Raw genomic sequence first — 20,670 nt, 5'->3', positions numbered from 1 at the left:
TGTTCCTGGCTCTTAGAGCACCTTCTGACAGAACTCTGATAAATGAGAGGACCTGTGACCCAAGAGATTGGGACCAGGTCCCCTCCTGCCCCCCCACACCTGCCACAGCTCAGATGCACCTGTGTCATAATCAGACAGATTTATGGGGATTCAAGGGAAGCCGGCAAAGAAATTCAAGTCTGTAAGCCACCAGATATGGTCACTGTTCTCAGGCTAAAGAAAGAAGGCAAAGCAATCTATGGAAAAAAATATGTTTATTAAGTGCACCTTTTATAAAACAGCTAATGAAGCAGGCATCTCACTATTGGGCACATCATTCACCAATGGGCACAGACAGCAGGTGCCACAGAAAGTCACCAAGTAGAACAAAATCGAGGAATTCACATTTTGCATTTAGGGGTGTTTCATCGCAATTAAACACAAAAGGTCGAGCACTTTGAAACCAGTATCTTCTTAAAAGGCAGCTTCCTGCAGTCATAACCCAGAGACCCATCCCCCAAGGGAGACCAAACGGCGTGACAGACTTTTTTTCAGGGCCTAAAGAAATAAGGCTCAGAGTCCTCAAGTGTTCGCATTTCACTTTTCAACATCAGAACGATGAAACATTCCGGAAGAAAATCTGCACGCTCCAATTTATTGGCACCTCCAGGCATGCGTTAGGTTTGTAAACAGGCCTGAAACTGTGGGCAAACGTGGTTGGAGGACCTTAGGAGTGGGGTCCAGAGGAGGACAGAAACGACCGAGCCCGAGGCAGCGTCCTGGACCCCTACTCTCCTTCTTCCAGGCTTGGGTTAGGGAAAGAGCAAGCGATTGTGAAAATACTCTCCAGGACGAGACTGGGAGTGGAGGGGCGTGTAGCCAGCGGCGCTGCTGGAATCAAATGTCACTGACTGGCTACAAAAGACTCCTGTGCCATAATGAGAGCCAAGGTCCCAACCAGAGCTTTCACAGGAGAAGAATGAGGAAAGCGTCCCAGTTGGTTCTGGCGCCCACGAACCTTGCAACTCCTGGGTCCTCAGCAAGGCTGTGCCCGTGGCCAGAAAAATCGACTGAGGGGCTGTCTCCTTCATCCCCAGGGGCCTCCGGCGGCTGCTAGGAGGGCAACTTCCCTGGGAGCAGCAGAGAATGGGGCGTCCCTGGCTGGTGAGCAGAGAGGCTCAAATGCCAACAGACCCCACCACTGCTGCACTTGCACCCAGGGTGCCCAGTGTCCTGGATGTGGGCACGGAACCCCAAACCAGCATCCCGTTAGCTTCCCAAAGAGCCAGGACTGCCTGGTGTTGACACTAAGCACCCGTCACACAACACTGCACTGCCTCCGGGTCCAAAGATGACATCGTCCTCAGTCTCCAGTTACACTGAAGATCTTGTCCTAAATGCTGGGGTTTCGAACACCGGCATTTCAGTGCACGCCTCTCTTTTCCCTGAACATCCAGACCCTGCTAGCTCGTTCTACTGTGTGTGTGTGTGTATGTGCACGTGTGTGTACAATGCAGTGTGGAGGGAGAAGAGGAAAGCGTGTGTGGAGATCTGGGGCTTTGGGAAGTGCTCTTGCTGTGTCACAGCGAGTCCGAAAATATATACGTGCAAATAAAAAAAGTGCCCCAGAGTGCCACTGAGCTGGCCAGTCCCAGTCGGAAAACCTCTGATCTATAACGTCCTGTATTTAACGACTAAAGGTGTTTCTTGGACACGGCCATGTCGTACCTCAAGGCTGAGAGGACATCTGACGACATGTTTACCGGGTATTATCACTGCTGGTACTTTTGCTGAAACCGGAAACACCATCTCTCGCAGGAAAACTGAGTAAGAAAACCATGGATTCTTCTCAAATGGTGAGTCAGTGAGAAACGAAAGTTCTGGGAGGTAAGAGATTCCAAGAAATGCATCCTTCCAGCTGGTTACCTCTGAATTCAGCTGGTCAACATTTTTGTAAGTATTTAATTCAGTGGCTTTTAGCAAATTCTCAAAATTGTGCACATCACTAACCCCAGAAAATTTTCTTCACCACAAAGAAAGCCCCATATGGGGCTCAGCAGTCACTCCCCACCTGCCCCAGCCTCCAGCCCCTGGCAACCACTATTGTATAATTTGTCTTGCTAATTTTGCCTATTCTGGGCATTTCATAGAAATGGAATCATGTAGTATGTGGCTTTTCGCAAGGCTTCTTTCACTCAGCACGATGTTTTCAAGGTTCATCCATGTTGGAGCCTGTGTCAGTACTTCCTTTCTTTCCATAGTTCAATAATGTGCCATTGCATAGATATACTACATTCATTTATCCATTCATCAATTGGTAGGTACTTGGGTTATTTCCATTTTTGGCTATTATGGATTATACTGCTATAAACATTTGTGGACAAGTTTTTGTGTGTATATATGCCTCCGTTTCTCTTGAGTAAATACCTAGGAGTAGCATTTCTGGCTCATATGGTAATTCTATGTTTAACTTTTTCAGGAACTGCCAAACTATTTTCCAAATGGGCCGCGCCATTTTACCTTCCCGCAAGCGACGGAGGAGAGTTCGAATTTCTCTCCATCCTCACCAGCACCTATCATTGCCCATATCTTTGATTAGAGCCACCTCAGTGGGTGTGCAGTGCTATTTCACTGTGGTTTTGATTTGCATTTCCCTCGTGAGTAACAATATTGAGCATCTTCCCGTGTGCTTATGGGCCACTGGTATCTCTTCTGTGGAGAAGATACGAAAATATGTCTATTCACTTGTTTATTCAAATACGTTGCCCATTTTTTAAACTGGGTTATTTGGCTTTTCATTCTTAAATCGTAAGAGTTCTTGATGTATTCTAGATACAAGTATATGGCTTCCAAATATTTTCTTCCATTCTATGAGCTGTCTTATCACTTTCTCGACAGTGCCCTATGAAACACAAAAGTTTTGTGCCCCATTTTGATGAGGTCCATCCAATTTATCTATTCTTCCTTTGACTTCTGTTTTGAGTGTCATTATCTAAGAAACCATGGCCTAACCCAAGGTCACAAATATTTATCCCTATGTTGTCTTCTAAGACTTTTATAGGTTTAGCTCTTACATTTAGGTCGATGCATTTTGAGTTAACTTTTGTATATAGTATGAGGTAGAGGTCCAACTGCATTCTTTTGCATGTGGATATCCAGCTGTCTGGGCGCCATTTATCGAAAAGACAATCTCCCCAATTGAATTCTCTTGTCACACTTGTCAAAAATCTATCGGCATAAACGTAAGGGTTTATACCTGAACGCTCAATTCCATTACATTGGTCTATATATCTTTTTGTCTGTACCACATTCTTTTGATTACTGTAGCTTTGTAATAAGTTTTGAACCAGGAAGGGTGAATCCATCAACTCTGTCCCTGTTTTTCAAGGTGTATTTGGCTATTCTATTATTTGTGCAATTTCCATGTGAATTTTAGGATCAGCTTAGCAACTTGTGCAAAGAAGCCAGCCAGGATTTTGATAGGGATTACACTGAATCTATAGATCAACTTGGAGAGTACTGTTATCTTAACAATATTTAAGTCTCTGAGCCATGAACACAGAATGTCTTTCCATTTATTTAAGTCTTCTATTTCTTTCAACAATATTTTGTAGTTTTCAGGATGTAAGTCCTGCACTTCTTTCATTAAATTTATTCCTATTCTTTCTGATACTATTATAAATGAAATCATTTCTTAATTTCATTTTCATACGGTTCATTGCCAGTTTAAAGAAATACAATTGATTTTTGCATTGACCTTGTATTCCACAACCTTGAATTCATGTATTAGTTCCAACGGGTTTGTGTGTGCATGAATTCCTTAGAATTTTCTATATACAAAAACACATCATCTGTAAGGAGTTCTACTTCTTTCCTAATCTGGATGTCTTTTATTTCCTTTTCTTTCCCAACTACTTCTCAAGCATTAGTTTCTTAAACATTTTTTTCCTCTTAAACATTTTTAACCCAAGTTTTAATTGGCTGCCAGTGCCAGACAGTCTCCTAAGAGAATCTCCTGCTCTAGGGCCACCGTCTGACAAGCTGGTGCTCAAGGATGCTAGCACCAGTCCCCTCGAAGGCAGAAGCACTCTGAGGCCAGGAGGATATCAGCACCACCACCACTGAGGTCCCATTTCTCATCCCAAGCTCAGAACACTAGGCTTCCGCACCCATCTGGTCACCAATCCTAAACTTACTACCTTTCACAAGATCCCAGGATAAAGGAGTAAAAAGATACTGGAGTGAAATTACAGGTCCAGGGGAAAAAAAAACAAAACAAAACCACAACCCATCCAACAGCCAGATGCAACAGTGGGGTCAGGGAAGCAGGAGTAGCCGTGGGAGCCCAGGGGAGATCCGGGGCTTGGCTGATGGCTGAGTCACCCTATCACCTTCCCCCATGGAGACCACTTCCCCACCCCGCTCGAGCCCCCGCAAGATGTGGAGAGGCACAAACTGAAAGGTACCTTATACACACGCGTACCCGACCACCAACGGCCAGACTGTGCCTGTTGTACAATCCAAGCCAAGAGGGGTGGTCCTGGCCCCGCCGGTCACACCGTGGATGGCTGAGAGCAGCCCCTCTGGCTGGAGCTGTCCGGGCTCAGGATAAAGGTGGACGAGTTGCTCTTTTTGCTGACGCTCGTCTCCCTGGGCCGGCGGCCCTTCAGGCAGCTGGACGAGCAGCAGAGGAAGCGCTGCACGAGTTCGTGGAAGAGGTGGCCCGTGAAGAGCATGTAGATCCAGGGGTTGCAGCAGCTGTTGAGGCTGGCCAGCAGCATGGCAATGATGAAAGCCGAGGCTGCAAGGTGGGGAGGGTGGGGAGAAAGGAGAACAGGGCATCACTACTGGGGCATGAAGCATCACCTCCTGCGAACAGAGGCCATGTGCCAGTCACAAGACGGAGGGCTAAAGAGACCAGGTCTGCCTGCCTTCCGTATCCGTGCTCTGGGCGTGCACTCAGCCTACCCCCCACGCCCTCCCCAGCTTAGCCCAACCCTGGAACATTCCCTGTCCTTTCTCCCAAGCAAAGCTTACCCACCACGGGCTTCCATCGGCACGGCCACCTGTCCGTCCATTCATCACTCACCCCGCAAGTATCGACTGTCTCCCACTCAGAGTATCCAAGAGCGCAGAGGCAGAGGCTGCCAGACCTAGTTTGTATTCTAGCCCCGCCAGCGACAAATACTTCAACTCCCCAAGAAACTGCGGTTGCCTAACCTTTAAATGGGGAGAACAAGCGTCCCCAGATCTCCCGGGAACACTGCGAGGGTGAAAGAGCACCTGGTACCTGAAGGATGCTTAGGAGGTTCCCAGGCAGAGAAGGGAGGAAGGGCGCTTCGGGCAGAAGGGACGGCACAGGCTAAGGCACAGCGACAAGAAGGCGTGTGCTGCCTTCACAGCTGAGAACACTGAAAGCGTTTCTGTGAAGATACGCCTAAGAGCACTGCTTCAGCCGACAAATAAGACTTGTGCAGGCAAAGGGGACACTAAAATTATATGAGGCACTGTGCAGAAGCTATTACACTGAGGATTTACTGAATTTCAGGTAAAATTAATGATCAGAAATCAACTTCAAGACATTGCTTGTCACAAATTTAAGCTTCAAGGAGAAAGGAAAATTCCTAATCCTAAGTACCTCCAAATAGGGGGTGGGGTGGGGAGCCTGGGTTTCCTTCAATGGTCTTAATCTGACAAATGTACACACCCCCAGCAGCAGAGGAGGACACAGGCACCCCCCGAGAAACCAACACGGAAAACGGTGTTCCCAAGAATGCTGTTCACGGCCGCACCCTTACGAATAACGGTAACTGCAAGAAGGCTTGGAAAATCCACTAGTCCGATATTTTCTGCAACAAGTTTTCAAGGAAGAACTCCAGAATTCAAGAGCTCAATCCAGGAAAGAATTTCTCACAGGCCAACTGGAGTTGCAAGATCTAGACGCCACTGTGGACGCAGAGAGAGCACAGAGACGTCTGTCAGCCACGTCTCCAAGCACCAAAGGGGGAGGGTGATTGTTTAAGAGGAATTCAGTGGTTCTCAAAGTGGGGTCCCCAGCTCCCCTGGGAACTTGACAGAAGCGTAAATTCTAAGGCCCCACCCTAGATTTAGAGGATCAGACTCCTGGGGGTAAGGCTCAACGATCTGCTGTAAACAGTCCTCCAGGGGATTCTGACACACACCCAAGTTTGAGAACCACTGCTCTAATTACCTGGTGCACCTGCTGGAACAAAAGCAAGCTATAACACGCAAAGCCCACCAGTCCTGCAAACGAAAATGTTTAGAAAGCAAAGGATTAGAAAGCAAATCTAATCCTTAGACTAAAATAGTGAAGAAAAGAAAAGTGAAGGGTGGGGTGGGGGGAAGCCAGTACTGTTGAATTCTATGAAAGAGGATGGAAAAAAATATTTGATTTCGATGTGTAAAAAAGGATGAATTTAAGTTTAGAAACCTGGTGAAATATCACAGTCTAAAAATATCTCAAAATTATAATTAAACATATAAAATGAAACAGGCAAAATAAACACATAAAAGTCAAAATTTAAAAAGGCATCGAGGGACTTCCCTTGTGGTCCAGTGGTTAAGACTCCGTGCTTCCAGCGCAGGGGGCGCGGGTTCAATCCCTGGGCGGGGGATAAGACCCCACATGCCGCACGGCGTGGCAAAAAGATTAAAAAAAAATTTTTTTTAAAGGCATTGAGAAGTTAACTGCCAGACACAAGGGAAGCACATAGGTGTACAGAGCTATGAAATGGGTAGAAGGACGTGTCCGGGACACAGTTCTCACTTGAACAGAAAGGCAGCGTGTTTTACCTCGCTGAAGTTACAAGGCATTATCTTAGCTATTTATATGTTACTCGCCTCACTCACGACATTTGGATCTTTTAACTTATTTATCCTATTTTTTATAAACAACCTACAGAAACAGTAACCACAAAAAAGTAAACAGTTAATGAATTCCTGAGTAGCCCCACCCGAGTTTTTCCACCGCCAAGTGGCCAGCCTGGATGGGAGAAGTTGGGACCACGGCCAGCACCTCTTTCCCCACCTGGTGGCCACAGACGCGAATGACCGGCCTGGCCTGGCTCTCGGGGAAGGATGATCCTCTAAGCTGAACCTGCTCGTAACAAGTTGTCAAATGCCAAGGGCACATTTGGACTTTTTAAAAATTTGGCAATATCCTAACCAACCAAAGACATGGGTTCCCAGCAGTGGAATTTCAAGCTATTTGGGAATAAAAAACAGGCTATGGAGAACACTTCAAAGGAAGGATGCTGCAGAAATAAAGGTACAAAGGTGAGACTGTCCAACAGCATTCAGGGGCTGCCAGAGCTGGGGGGTGGTGGGTTCACAGGAGAGGAAACTGGAAAGAGCCAGGCTGAGGAGGAGGATCCTGAATCCAGGCAGAGCATGAACTTGAATCGACAGGCACTGGGGAGCCGTTGACGGTTTCTGAGCGTAAGGACTAACTGCACCTCAACTACTTTCTGCAATTACTGTATCTTGTTTAGGCTGTAACATCGCCCTTTCCAGTGGCTAGAAAGGCTTCCTAGAATTGAAGAACAGAACAAAGCATGGAAAGCGTCGTCCTTGGCATTTTATGACGCTGCTTCCAAGGGGGCATATGACAATGCAGCAGTGTCAACCATGGGAATCACGGCTCAAGCTTGCACAGAACAGAACAGTTTTCAAAGCAGTCTCATCTCCATTTTATACGCGAGGAAAGTGAAGCTCGGAGAAGGGAAGTGCCTTCCCCAGGGACACACAAGTCAACCTGTGTTCCCACCTGAAAGTAATGAAGTTTGATGTCTTTTAAAGCTAGGTCAGCATTCATACTAGTCAGCTTGGTTCCAGTGAGCAAATCCCCTCAGTCCCAAAGCAGAGACATGGGCTGACTGGGCAACTGCTCTCATCATATGATTTGAAGGACAACGTCAGAGAGCAACTTTCCTTTCCTAAAACAGATGTAGGCCCCCTCAGAGGCTAAGCACTGCCCACTCCCCAGTAATGGTCTTTTATTATTATTTTTTTTAATAAATTTATTTTATTTATTTATTTTTGGCTGTGTTGGGTCTTTGTTGCTGCGCGTGGGCTTTCTCTAGCTGTGGCGAGCGGGGGCTGCTCTTCGTTGCAGTGCGTGGGGCTTCTCATTGCGGTGGCTTCTCTTGTTGCGGAGCACGGGCTCTAGGCGCGCGGGCTTCAGCAGTTGTGGGTCGCGGGCTCTAGAGCGCGGGCTCAGCAATTGTGGCGCACGGGCTTAGTTGCTCCGCGGCACGTGGGATCTTCCCAGACCAGGGATCAAGCCCGTGTCCCCTGCATTGGCAGGCAGATTCTTAACCACTGTGCCACCAGGGAAGTCCTGTAATGGTCTTTTAAAATCCAAGCGTACCGGGAGGGGAAACCCATTGCCTCCTATCAGATCACCATCCTTCCCGGCAGAAATGTCTCCTGGTCTGGACGAGGGGCAGCAAACAGCCCATGGGCCAAACCCTACCTGCTGCTTGTTTTTGTAAACGAAGTTTTACTGGAACACAGCCATATCCATTCATTCATATATGGTCAATGGCAGCTTTCGCACTACAAGGGCAAAGCTGAGTAGTTGTTACAGAGACCTTATATCCCGCGAGCCTCAAATGTTTACTGTTTGGCCTTTTACAGAAAAAGTTAGACAATCCTTGATCTAAATGCCTGTAGGAGAAGATGTTAAAAAGCAGAAGGAAAGGGCTCAAAAAGGGGAGGGGCAGACCCACAGGGTAAGGAGCTGACTTCTCCCCACACCACCAGAAGCAGAACCGGGTGATGCCTTTACTTTTAAGTACCCAGACCTCCCACAAAGCCCGGCTCGGCCACCTTGCACCTGGGGCCAGACGGTAACACCCTGTCCCGGGCAGCCCACGTCCAGTGCCTGCTGCACACCAGGGCACCAAGGTCCGCCCCGTGCCTGCATGCCAGCTGCTCTGAAGAGCTACCAAGCTCCTGGCGACAATGGCCCCAGCCACACTTTCCATAAAGCAGAGTGACGGTGACGTCAGTGTGGATAAAAGAAGGCCCTGGAAACCAGAATCGACAGACTCATCCAAGAGAGGTGTGGTCAGCAGCCAGCACCTCCTGGGGTGGGGGGGGTCTGGCCACTGGGGAGCCCCTCACAGAGGATCCGGACGCAAACCCGTGGGGTGTGAACCCCCCTCCCATCCACTCACTTCTCGGAGCCACATCTACTGTCTGAGCCTTAATATCCTCATCTGTGAAATGGGGGTGACACCCTCAAGGACTTGGAGAAAATTGAAAAAAAAGAAGTGTCAAAGGGCTTTGTAAATGGCAAAATGTTTGTTCAAGTTATTGTATTATTACTTACCGATATGAAATGTGATCAACTGTGTATAACTTTTCATCGCCCAAGGCTGGGGACTCCTAATCTAAGGCTGATTCAGGAAACTGTCCTTTGCCCTTTTCTCCACAACTTCAAAACTTAAAAAACGAAACGAAACAAAATGAAAACCCGGAGCCCTGGCATTAGATTACATGACCCCAGAGGAACTCTAGACAGTCCGTTTTGGAAAAACTCACTCAGCCGGTGACATAAGAAACCCAAAAGGGAAGGGGCGGCAACCACGTGCAAGAGTGGGATTTCAGGGTCTCCGCCGGGAGAGCTGGTTCTCATGCGTCTCCACCCCACTCGGGAAAAGGAACACTTGCCCCCCAGGACTGAGGCCTGAGGGCCTGCAGAAAGCTCTCTCTGGTCCTGGCAGAGAAGGAACGCCGAGTGGGAGGCGCCGGGCCAGGGATCGGCCCTCACACCTGCCTGGCCTGAGCTTAGGGCATGGGGCAGGGGTGGGGGGTAGAAATGAGGAGATCGATGTTCCACTTCCTTCCATGCCATCTCTGCTCAGTGCCAGCCACCGAGTTGGCCCTGGGGACGTGCCCTCAAGGGATTTACAAACTCAGGTGGGAAAGAGAGAAGCACAGACAGGCCCTGCAGTCAACAGGGAGCTGCAGCACTGGGGGAGGGGCGGTGGCCCAGGGCTGGGGACTAGGGGTGATCTTCAAGCGGCGGCTCCTACGTGCCAAGCAGAGGACTGAGCGGGAATGGCCATGCGCCAACGGCAAACGTCCCCTGCTGCGCATTTTACCCCCGGGACACAGAGACCATGCGGAATCCCACCTGGCGCCCTCACTCACTCATGGACGGCCGAGGGCCATGCGAGGACAGGGTGCCCCCAGCAGTCACCCACCCACCAGCCCGGCTTTACTCAAGCCCCAAGAAGTCCCCTGTTCGGATTTCCCGGCACAGCCCCCGCCCGTCACCATCGCGTCACCCTGGGCTCAAATTAGCCCAGAACAGCTGACGGGGTAGCTGGCCACGGCCTCTCCGGCTGCGCGGTTCCTGAGGCAATGAACACGTGTCACATACAATTCAAAGACCTGTGGCTCAGCTGACACCTCTCATCTGAATCCCGTCAAGCTCATCCACTTTCCTAAGAGGCTCTCACTCCAGAAACCAATCACTTGGTTTTAGGTCTCCTCCCCCCGGCCCAGATCCTGAATCAGGTCTTCCTCACAAGGAATCTAAATCCCTTATTCCTTTAGGAGCTACATGAGAATTGGGGAGTTGTGGTGTACAGAAGGCTTTTTTAAAAATGTTTTCTGAATGTGCACTTACATAAGGATTGAATACTAACATGTACTCCAGGACACCTTCTTTGAAAAGACCACCATTTTATCACACTGGAATTGTAAAAGTCACAGATGTGTGATCTCACCATGGGTAAGGTCAGGAAGAAGAGCTAAATTTGTGGGCTACAGAGCTTTAAATGGTCTTCTGTGATGTCACTGCTCAAATCTGGGGACATGTGGGGCCCACCGGGCAAGACCTGAGGAATAACCACATCCTAGATGCAGAAGAGCTGGGGCTTCCTGTGAACAACCAGCCCTTCTCTACCCTTCAGAGAATGAAAGGGCCCTGCGGCCAATGTGGGCCACACGTGTAAAGGCAAGCCACATGTTTTGGTCACAGAGATGATACATTAAAGCCTCATTACTCAATGTGCAGTCAACAGGCCAGCTGCAGGGGCCCTGCACAGGCATCACCTGGGAAACTGTTAAAAATACAGACTCATGGGCCTCACCCAGACCTACTGAATCAGAATCTGCGCTTTAACAGGTTCCCCCACGTGATCTGTGTGCACACTAAAGCATGACAAGTATTCGTCCAATACAGGGAAAGAAAATAAAGTAACTGTTCAATGATCTCATCAGGGAATGTGCATCTGCTTCTTTGCATAGCCAGCTCCTACTCATCCTTCAAAACCTTTTTCAAATGTTGCTTCCTCTCTGAAATCCTCCTGATTTTTTCCCAGGGAGACTGAATCAATAAATGCCTCCTGGGGCACTCACAGTACTTGATAAATGAATACCTCTCTCACAGCATCATCCCTTCATACTGTCATTATTCATGTTAATAATCTGTCGTTGGGGACTGCGTCTCATTTGTGGCTCTGTCCTTGGCTGCTAGCAGAAACTGTAAAATGGGAAATGTTCAATAAGGGACTAAGTTGAAGTGAGCATGAAATTAGCAGACAGGAAGTCCTGATAAATCAGCCACCGACACTAGCATGTTAGAAAAGCAAAAACACAATTTCCCTGCCTCACAATGGGAGATGGGCCCCTAACAAGATGACTGGACTCAAATGCAATTCCCTCTGGGAAATTAAGTTCACAGTCAGATATCAAGGTCAGGCAGAGAGAAAGAGAAAGAAACAGAAATGAGTAGGAGTGACCATTAGAGTGTGAGGCATGGGCCGTGGAGGGCAGAGGCCCATGGTACCGAAGCATCTGGCAAAGGGTGGGAGGTGCCAGCTCCCAGAAGAGTAAGGAGGAAGGTGCTGGCAGAGGGCCCCTCAGTGGCCAGGACTCAGGGGCTGGGACACGAAAGACCGCCTGGTTACACCTCCTTCCCGCCCGTCCTCATGCAAGGGTCCCCTTGGGTTTCCAAACCCAGAGCTAGACCCTCCCCACCTTGCCTCCTACTGTCTCCTCCAGGCAAGGCCTTAACTTCTCTTGACCTCTTAACAACGCCCTTCTTCCCAGCATCACCGGGCTTGACCATCTCTCAACAAAAACTGCAGCCCCTCCGTGAAAATGTGCTCCTGAGCTCACGACAACCTGAATTCCCTCAGCTGCACGCACTGACCCCAGAACGCTGAAACATCTTGAAATTTCTCTATTTTTAAAGCATTGATTGAGCACTTACTACATGCCAGGCCCCGTGCCACCAGCACCCTCCACCCGGCCCACAACCTAAACCCTATTCTTAACCCCAGCAAAGAGCCCCAGACAGTTCTAGTCAGCCACCCAGGGTGACGGCTGCTGTTCCATCTGGCCACACCCGGGGACAGAACCATCCCAGCAGAACCCCAGCAGAAGCTGGGGGCGTCCCTCCCAGAGACCAACCTTGGCCTGACTGTCCCACATCTATGCATGTGCCAGCTGCTGGCCACAGGAGGGCAGGTGAGGGACTGGGGAGGGGTCCTTGCCAACTCTCCTCATAGGAGGACTGACAAATTGAGGCAGAGGTTGTGTGGACAGGACCCTTGGGAGGCGCTGAATCACTGCTTGTAGAATGAACGCACCGGAGGAGGAAGGAGACCCTCAGGTGGAGTAGCTTTCCCTCAGGGAAAGCTTCACGAGAGTCAGAACTGGATGAGGCTGCCATGTCCAGTTGTTCAGGTTGTGTACCGCACAGCTCCTAGGAATACCATTCTCACAGACCATTCTCATCTCAGGTTCCTTAAATGGAACGCCCTGGAGTTGTGCACAAAGCAGCCCACACAGTGGACTTGGGCTCTGAAGGATGGGTCTCTGCAGAAGAGACTCGGGTAGGCGTTCCCGGGATGGAAACAGAATTAGCATGGGTGCAAAGCAAAAGGCCCTGTGGGAAGTGGCAAGGCAGCAGGCCTGGCTGCAGGTGCACTAGGAAGATCGGCCAGAGCCCAGGGCAGAGGAGATGAGGGTACTCTTTTGTTAGATATTAGTTCAGGACAGGCCAACACAGTGCGTCCAAACCAGTGGTTCTCAACCAGCGTGATTTTGCCACTTAAGGAACGTTCGGCAATGTCTGGGAACACTTTTTGGTGGCCACAACCGCGAGGAGGTGCTAGTGGCATCTAGTGGGCGGGAGCAAGGGACGCTGCTAAACATCCTTCATCACACAGGACAGCCGCCCACCCCACACCACACTCACAGCGAAGACTGTCTGCCCCCAAGCGTCAATAGTGCCAAAGTTGAGAAACCGTGCTCTAAACCAAGAAGGTGGTGATGGAAAAGGGAAGGAAAGTACAGACATGAGAGGTACTAAGCTAAGACGTGGCTACGACAGCGGGATCAGCAGATGGCGGGGAGGAGTCGAGGGACATGGGCTGTGAAGCCACAGTGCTGAGAGGGCCGGCCATTAGTGCCCCTGTAGCTGGGTGGGTGCATGCTGGGCGTTGCAGGGGAGAGATTCCAGGAGAAGGCGCAGGGCTCTGCTTTGGCGGGCCTGGGGCGGGGCCAGAAATCAACTTTATAACAAGCACCCAGGACACCCAATGGCGAGGGTGTTGGGAAGGGAGGCAGTCTGGCGTGAGATGATCTGGGTTCAGATCCCAAGCCCATTACTTACTCAGCAGTGCTGCTGAGCAGGCTGTGCCACTCTGAGCCTCTGTTTCCTCATCTGTAAAACGGGGATAACGCCCCCCCTTACCTTGCTGTGTCTGGATGAGGACAAGAGATGGGGTCGGACACATGGTCCGGCGCTCCATAAGGGGTGACTACTGATTTTAACGAACGCAGCTCCTCAGTTTACTGAAACCGATGCCAAGAGAGAGTGTTGTGTTCTATCACAAGGTACTATCCCCACTGCTCAGGTGGGAAGGACAGAGGCCCAGAGACATGCCCCAAATCACAAGGGTGCCCTGAGCCCAGGCCTCTGAAGGGGACTCTCACCACTTCCTGGGGGATGAGGACAAGAGATGGGGTCGGACACATGGTCCGGCGCTCCATAAGGGGCGACTACTGATTTTAACGAACGCAGCTCCTCACTTTACTGAAACCGATGCCAAGAGAGGGTGTTGTGTTCTATCACAAGGTATTATCCCCACTGCTCAGGTGGGAATGACAGAGGCCCAGAGACATGCCCCAAATCACACGGGTGCCCTGAGATCAGGCCTCTGAAGGGGACTCTCACCACTTCCTGGGGCCAAGGGCTCCGAGAGGCAGGGATGGGGGGTGGGGGCTCCGATAGGCAGGGATGGGGGGCGGGCAGGCCCTCCCCCTCCCATCCCCCTCCCCCCTGCTCCACCTCCCACCCCCTCCCCAAACCACTTAGCCATCCATCAAATGGGAAAAAATATATAGCAAAGCTTCACCCAAGAGACTTTTGTTGTTGTTGTTGTTATTCATCAAACCTTTGGGGGAAAACAAAGTCACCTTGGGGCAGAAACCCAAGAGAAAACATTAGCATTAGTTGAGAACATAAAAGAACCCATACTTACTTAATCAGACCAGAGTGTGGTCATTAATTGCCCATCTAATGGCAATTTATGCCCAAGAGGTCCAAGCTTAAGTCAAGGAAAGCTGCGTCCTATCTCCTCCCAACCCCCCAGCCCCTGCTCTCCGCCCTATCATCAGGTGCCTGACCAGCAGGCCCCTCCGAGGTATGTGGTCCACCCACACCTCGGGCACAGTGTCCTTGGAAAGGCAGGGTGGGCAGGCAGCCACACTGGAGGGGCTACAGTTCCACAAAAAGCGGGAGGAGCTGGCAAGCTCGTCTCACAGACGGGGGAAACACTGAAAACTAGGCCTCCTGTTCATTTCAACCTTCCTCCTGGTGCCCATCCGGGCAGACGCTTGATTGCTCCTAGTGCTGGGGCGCTCACTTCTTCACCAAGTAGCCAACCCTACGGCCAGAGCGCTGCCTAGAGAGCCCTCATTTCTCGAGTCCAGCTCTGTACACCCACCCCAGCCCCGTCACGTGCACCTTCCTCTGCCCATACCCCACACATTTGTTCAACAAGCAGCGCTTGAGCTCAGACAGGCGGCCCGCCTTGTGCTAGGCACTGGGCACACACCAGTGAACAGGACAGGTGGTGCCCCCGCTGTGACAAGGCTCTCTGGCTTTAACGAGCTTCTCCACATACCACACCTCCCCGACACACCGCCTACCGCCCAGCAGACTCTGCTGCCACCCCGGGCCCCTCCACACAGGCTCTCAAGAGAAAAATGTCTAGCTCCTCCAGCTCAAATCCCTGCCGAGATTCTCAAAGTCAACCCCACGAAGGCAAACAAAACATTTAACAACTAGAATGGGGGGAGGAAAGAAGAGTGACATCGATCACGTGCCCCACCCAAGCGCCACGGGTCACGCCATGTCATCGTCGTAACAGCCCCATGAATAGACTTGCTATCCTCATTATAACAGAGGAGGAAGAAGCTGAAGCTTCGAGAAGGGAGACCACCTGCTCGAGGACACACAGGAGGAAGTGGGAGCGCGGGCTCCAAACACAGGCCAGTCACGTGGCTCCAACACCTGCTCTTTCCCTGCACGGGGACCTGGGGTCCTACAGCACCCACCCTCAGTCTCCACCAAGTGGATCCATCCATCCATCTTCATCTCCTCCCTGAGAACCACTCCGGGGTCAGACTCCTTGGGACCAGCAGCAAAGCAAGTTCCACGGAGTTCAAGGGAAAAGGTTGGTGCCAAATCTTTGGCTGTGCAATTTAATCCTGAAAGTTCCATCCGGGGCCTGTCCAAACCTGCCAGGGGTATCTGGCCCCAGCCCTCCTTCTGCAGCATCACCAGTCTCACCAAAGCAGGGCCCCACCAGCATGTGGCTGCTCTGAAACGAGGTGGGGGGGTAGGGGGCTCATTACATTACCACAACCCTCCCCTTGCTTTTTTCTCCTCTCCCTGCTTTTCCCTCTGAACAATGGAAATACTGAAATTGAGAGTTCTCCTCTTTGCTTTAGCTCTTACAAAAGGAAGCCCCATGTGCAGCTCACCCCTTGCCCCGGACAGAGACTCCATAATTGCTATTACTGTATTACCATTTCTCTAACCTTTTCTCCTGTTCTTCCCAGCTTCCTCACATCCATCTTATCTTGCTGTGGCACCCGAATCTTTGGGCCCCCCCTCAAATTATTTTTGGAACAAGGTGAGCTCTAAACCCACAAAAGCAGCGCTTGGTGTGACTGAAGGTGTACAAGGGGAGAGATGGGAAAGGCGCGCTGGATTTCGAGGGAATTGCAGGGAGGGAACCCTAAGGAAGGAGGGACTTGGAGTCCTCTGGTGGCCACGAGGCCAGCTGCCAAGGCACGTGTGACTTCTCCAGCCGCCCTGTTGGCCCCGACCCGTGGTCAGTGGTTAAGGAGCTGCTCGCTGACCCAGAGGCTTTCGTGATGAAGCTGACAGCAGGAACGAGGCCCCACTCCTGGGTCCCTGAGGCTGCCTGCCCCCGGGCTGCTGGGAAGAATGTCTCGCTGTTCACAAGGGCTCCCTGGATTTCCACTCGCCAGGAGATGAGCAGAGCCAGGGGCCCTGATCTAGAGAGTTTGTGTTCTGGTAAATTCCCTTCCTCCTGGACAGGAAGGTGAGGGCTGTGCATCAATTCCACTTTGCTGATCAAAAGCTCAAGTAGCTCGAATGTCCCTGTCTTGTTCCTTCCTTACTACTTGCCCAGAGCCTCGAGACTGAGTCACGTATCCGAAGTGACCGTAAACACAATTGTTCTCGGGGCTTCCCTGGCGGCGCAGTGGTTGAGAGTCCGCCTGCCGATGCAGGGGACACGGGTTCGTGCCCCGGTCCGGGAGGATCCCACGTGCCGCGGAGCGGTTGGGCCCGTGAGCCACGGCCGCTGAGCCTGCGCGTCCGGAGCCTGTGCTCCGCAACGGGAGAGACCGCGGCAGTGAGAGGCCCGCGTACCGCAAAAAAAAAAACCAACAAAAAACCACAACTGTTCTGATTCCAGCCTGCTACTCGTAATTATCCAAGTTAATGCCAAGCGGGCACAAGGCGTGCTTCTGGCTCAGCCCACATCCCCGGACCCTGCAGCCCTGAGGCCGAGGCACGACCTGACCAGGCCAGTGGCAGGTGCCAAGTCCTCCGTGGCTGGTGAGCCGGGAGCCCGCTCCTGACCTCACTCTGGGCGACGGAGTGCTGTCACCAGGACTCTCCTGTCGTCTGCGCTTGTGTCTTCTCAGAGCAGCCAGGGCAGAATGCCAAGGAGGACCTGGAAGACCTGGCTGTTTCACGTGCCACCACCCTTTCCCCTGAACCAGGAAAGGAGCAAAGAGAAACAGGACCTGAGGCTCCTGGAGCCCGAGTAGAAGCCCGTCTCCGCTGCACGTCTCCCCTCCCACCCCCACGCCCCGGGAAATCCTCAGGTGGCCACAGGTACCCAAAATGCCTCTGGCCCCTCTTGAGCTGGTAACTCCCTCTCGCTCTCTCTTCCTGTATCTTGTTTTTAAGACAGAAAAATGAATTGTTCGATAAGCTTTTCAAGCGTAGAAAAGATCTAAACTTTTTTACTCAGTGACCATGATCTGCGGTGACCACATACTCTCCAGGGAGGAAAGTGAGGAGGAACGCAGGTGCCGTCATGGAAGTCACGGGGGGGAACGGAGGGGGAGAAGGGGGGAGAAAAGTCACCGGGGAGAAAATGAACAGGAGAGGCGAGGGGACGGCAAAGAGAGAGGAGCAGACTATCTGCAGAATGAACGAACGCAAGGCTGAAACGTCCTCATTCTAAAAGCAAGACACCCAGGGGCAAGGAGGGAGAAGAAGACCCTTCAGTGAGTAAAGGCTGGAGGGAGGCCGAGACGCCAAGTCCCCCCAATAGCTGCTCTAAGGGAGTGTCGTTCTCATTTCCTTAAGGGCTGGCGTCTGAGCTCCTCAAGACCTGGCTCAAGTATCTCTTCAGATCCCACCCAGGAAACAGGTACGGCCTGATGCCTTGTCTACAAACACCCACTACTGGCTTTTGCCCGACCCAACTCCCTAGTCATGTGCCCTTCAAAAGAAGCCTGGTGCTGGGGGGATGAGGTGGGGGCAGGAAACCCCAGTTCTAGTCTGCCTCCCATTTGCTGTGTGATCTGGAGCCAGTGCCTTCCCCTCTTTGGACCCCTGAACCCCTTCTGCAAGGTGCTCCCAGGGGCTGCACCATGAAGCCAGGCTGGCTTTGCTGAGTCCTCATGGCAATCGTCACCCGCAAACCACCCAGCAGAGCGAACCCCAGGTGCTCCATAAGCGCTGAATGATAGCTGCTCTGGCCACTGAGGCAAACACTGGGACGGCTGGGGCAAGCTAGGAGCCTGTGGTTCGGGGAAGAGAGCAAAGCAAAGTTACCCAGCTGCATGAAGGAAGACTTCAGCTTCCACGGGATGGCTGTGCTGGAGACTACCGTTAGCCGCAGTGATTCTACCCAGAAGCGGGACATCTGCGCTATCTCAAGGGCAGAAGGGGTGAAAGCCAACCCCTTGGGTCTTTCCTTACAAGCATTTGAGCCGCGGGCATCCCAGCGCAGTGTTATGTGCTTACCCTCAAACCAAAAGCTGTAAGTCATTCACCACCACTGATCACCCCTGCTGCTCTTCGCTAATGAGCCACCTGAACTGTCCGCGGTGAAGGCTGAAGGCGGGAGCTGCCTGGGGGTCCCAGCCGCAAAGCGACGGCTACAAGTCGGACCCGAGGCGCTCTGCTCCCCCAAGATCCCTCCCCTGTACAGAGCCTTCCATTCTACCCTCTCCTCCGCGTCTCCCGGCCACCCTCGGCCCTGGCCTCCCAGTCCTTCAATCTGGAGAGGGCGTTCCCCGCCTCCCCGGTGAAATGGGCAAGTCTGCGTCCCCTTTTCCCTTCCCGGCCCTTCCCCGCGCCCCCCCCACCCCCAGGAGAAGCGCCATCTCGGTTCCTGAGCAGCGCCAGCCCCGCGCCTGCCCGCCGTCCCCGCGGTGCTCACCTCCGCGCGGCACAGCGCGCCGTCTCCACTGGGCGACAGGGTTCCGCACCCTGACGGCGCCCCGCCCCGCAGCTTCTCAGCCCTTTTGCCGGAGGGGAATCCAATCGCCCACCTCCCGCTGCTCTGATCCAAACCAGACCTCGGGCTCAGGTTGACCTGAACTTAAAGTGGAAGTTCACCGTAAAGTGAACTTTACGCGGCAGCAGCTTGAGCTGGGGCCTGGGTTGGAAACTCAGCTCCCCGGCTTCGCTAAGCAGGTGGAAAAGGCCACTCACCGGAACCTCAGTTTCCTGGTCCATAACAGGGAACCAAATATGTAGCCCAAAGACTGGACTGGGCATTTTACGCGCATCTCCTCATCTCATTCTCCTGCTGCCGGGGAGAGCTGGTCCTTTTTTCAATTCTGCTATTTTACCGAAAGGGAAGTCAAGGCTCAGGGAAGTTACGCCCCAAATCACTAGGCCAGCGGATGACGGGGCCATGACTCAAATCCCCGCATGAGGCCCCCAGAACGGAACGGCCCCTGGACGTTCAGACGCAGCAGGTCCACGGCCCCGGCCCGCCGCGCTCCCTCCTCCCGTTTTCCCGCCAGCGCTACCTTCCTTGGGCGCCTCGGCGTCCCAGACGCTCCACATCTGCACGAAAAAGAATGGCGTCCAGCACACGATGAAGGCCAGCACGATGATGAAGGTCATTTTGACCGTGCGGGTCTTGGCCTTGGAGATGAGCTTGACGCTGCTGACGCGGGCCAAAGCCCCGCGCCCCGCGCTCTCCGCGCCGCGCCCTCGGGCCCCGCGGCCGCCTCGGCCGCCGCCGCCGCCGCCGCCTTGAGCCGCAAGTTCTGCCAGATCTTGAAGCTGATGAGGCCGTAGCAGGCGGCAAGCACGATGACGGGCACGACGTAGACGGCGAGCGTGATCCACGTGACGTAGGCCTTGGGCCCCCAGGGCTGGATGAAGACGGCCCAGCAGTCGAAGACGCCGGCGGCCACCTCGCGCAGCGAGAAGACGTGCACCTGCGGCGCGCCGGCCACCAGGCAGCCCAGCCACGTGGCGAGCACGGCCAGACGGTCGGCGCGGCGGCGCAGCACGCGCAGCGGCCGGCAGATGGCCAGGCAGCGGTCGAGCGACATGAGCAGCAGGAGGTAGGTGGAGGCGAACATGCCCACCACCTGCAGGTACCTGACGAGGCGGCACAGCACGTCGGGCCCGTAGAAGCGGAAGGTGAGGTCCCACAGCAGCTGCGGCAGCACCTGGCACACCGCCACCACCAGGTCGGCGATGCTCAGGTGCTTCATGAAGAAGAAGAGGCGCGAGGGCTTGCGGCGCGTGGTGCGCAGCGCCAGGAAGAGGATGAGGCACAGCACGGCCACCTCCACCCGCGCCAGGGCCTCGTTGCGCTGCGGCGGCCCGGCGGTGCGGTTGCCCTCGGCCCCCGGGGGCGCCGCGCTCCCGCCGACCGCCTCGGCGCTCCAGTTGGCGGCAAGCGCACCCTCCATGACCGCGGCCGCCGCCGTGCGCCCCGGGCCTTCGAGCCCTTTAAGGCGTGGCGCGCGGGGCGGGGCTCGACGCGCAGCCCGGGCGGGCCTGGGGGCTCCCGGGTTCCACTCCCCGAGACTCCGCGGAGCGATGTGATGGATCGGCCTCTGAAATAAACCCCGAGGGCCGTTGAGAAAACGCACGCTTCTCTGCCGACGCCTGTGCGG

The 20,670-nt window shown here is 53.0% G+C and overlaps 1 protein-coding gene across 1 annotated transcript; it reads right to left on the bottom strand.

The window, feature by feature from the left end:
* Positions 1-289: 289 nt before the first annotated feature.
* OXTR (oxytocin receptor) lies at positions 290-20,463 on the bottom strand. The gene is given in 3 exon segments (XM_007121776.3): positions 290-4,780; positions 19,564-19,737; positions 19,740-20,463. Coding segments are annotated over 3 exon segments (1,146 nt in total). The 3' UTR covers positions 290-4,532.
* Positions 20,464-20,670: the final 207 nt, after the last annotated feature.

This window comes from Physeter macrocephalus, chromosome 18 (genome assembly GCF_002837175.3).
Source record: "Physeter macrocephalus isolate SW-GA chromosome 18, ASM283717v5, whole genome shotgun sequence".
NCBI lineage: Eukaryota > Metazoa > Chordata > Mammalia > Artiodactyla > Physeteridae > Physeter > Physeter macrocephalus.
The sequence above is the reverse complement of the archived record's forward strand: the minus strand, read 5'-3'. Positions and strand labels throughout refer to the sequence as shown.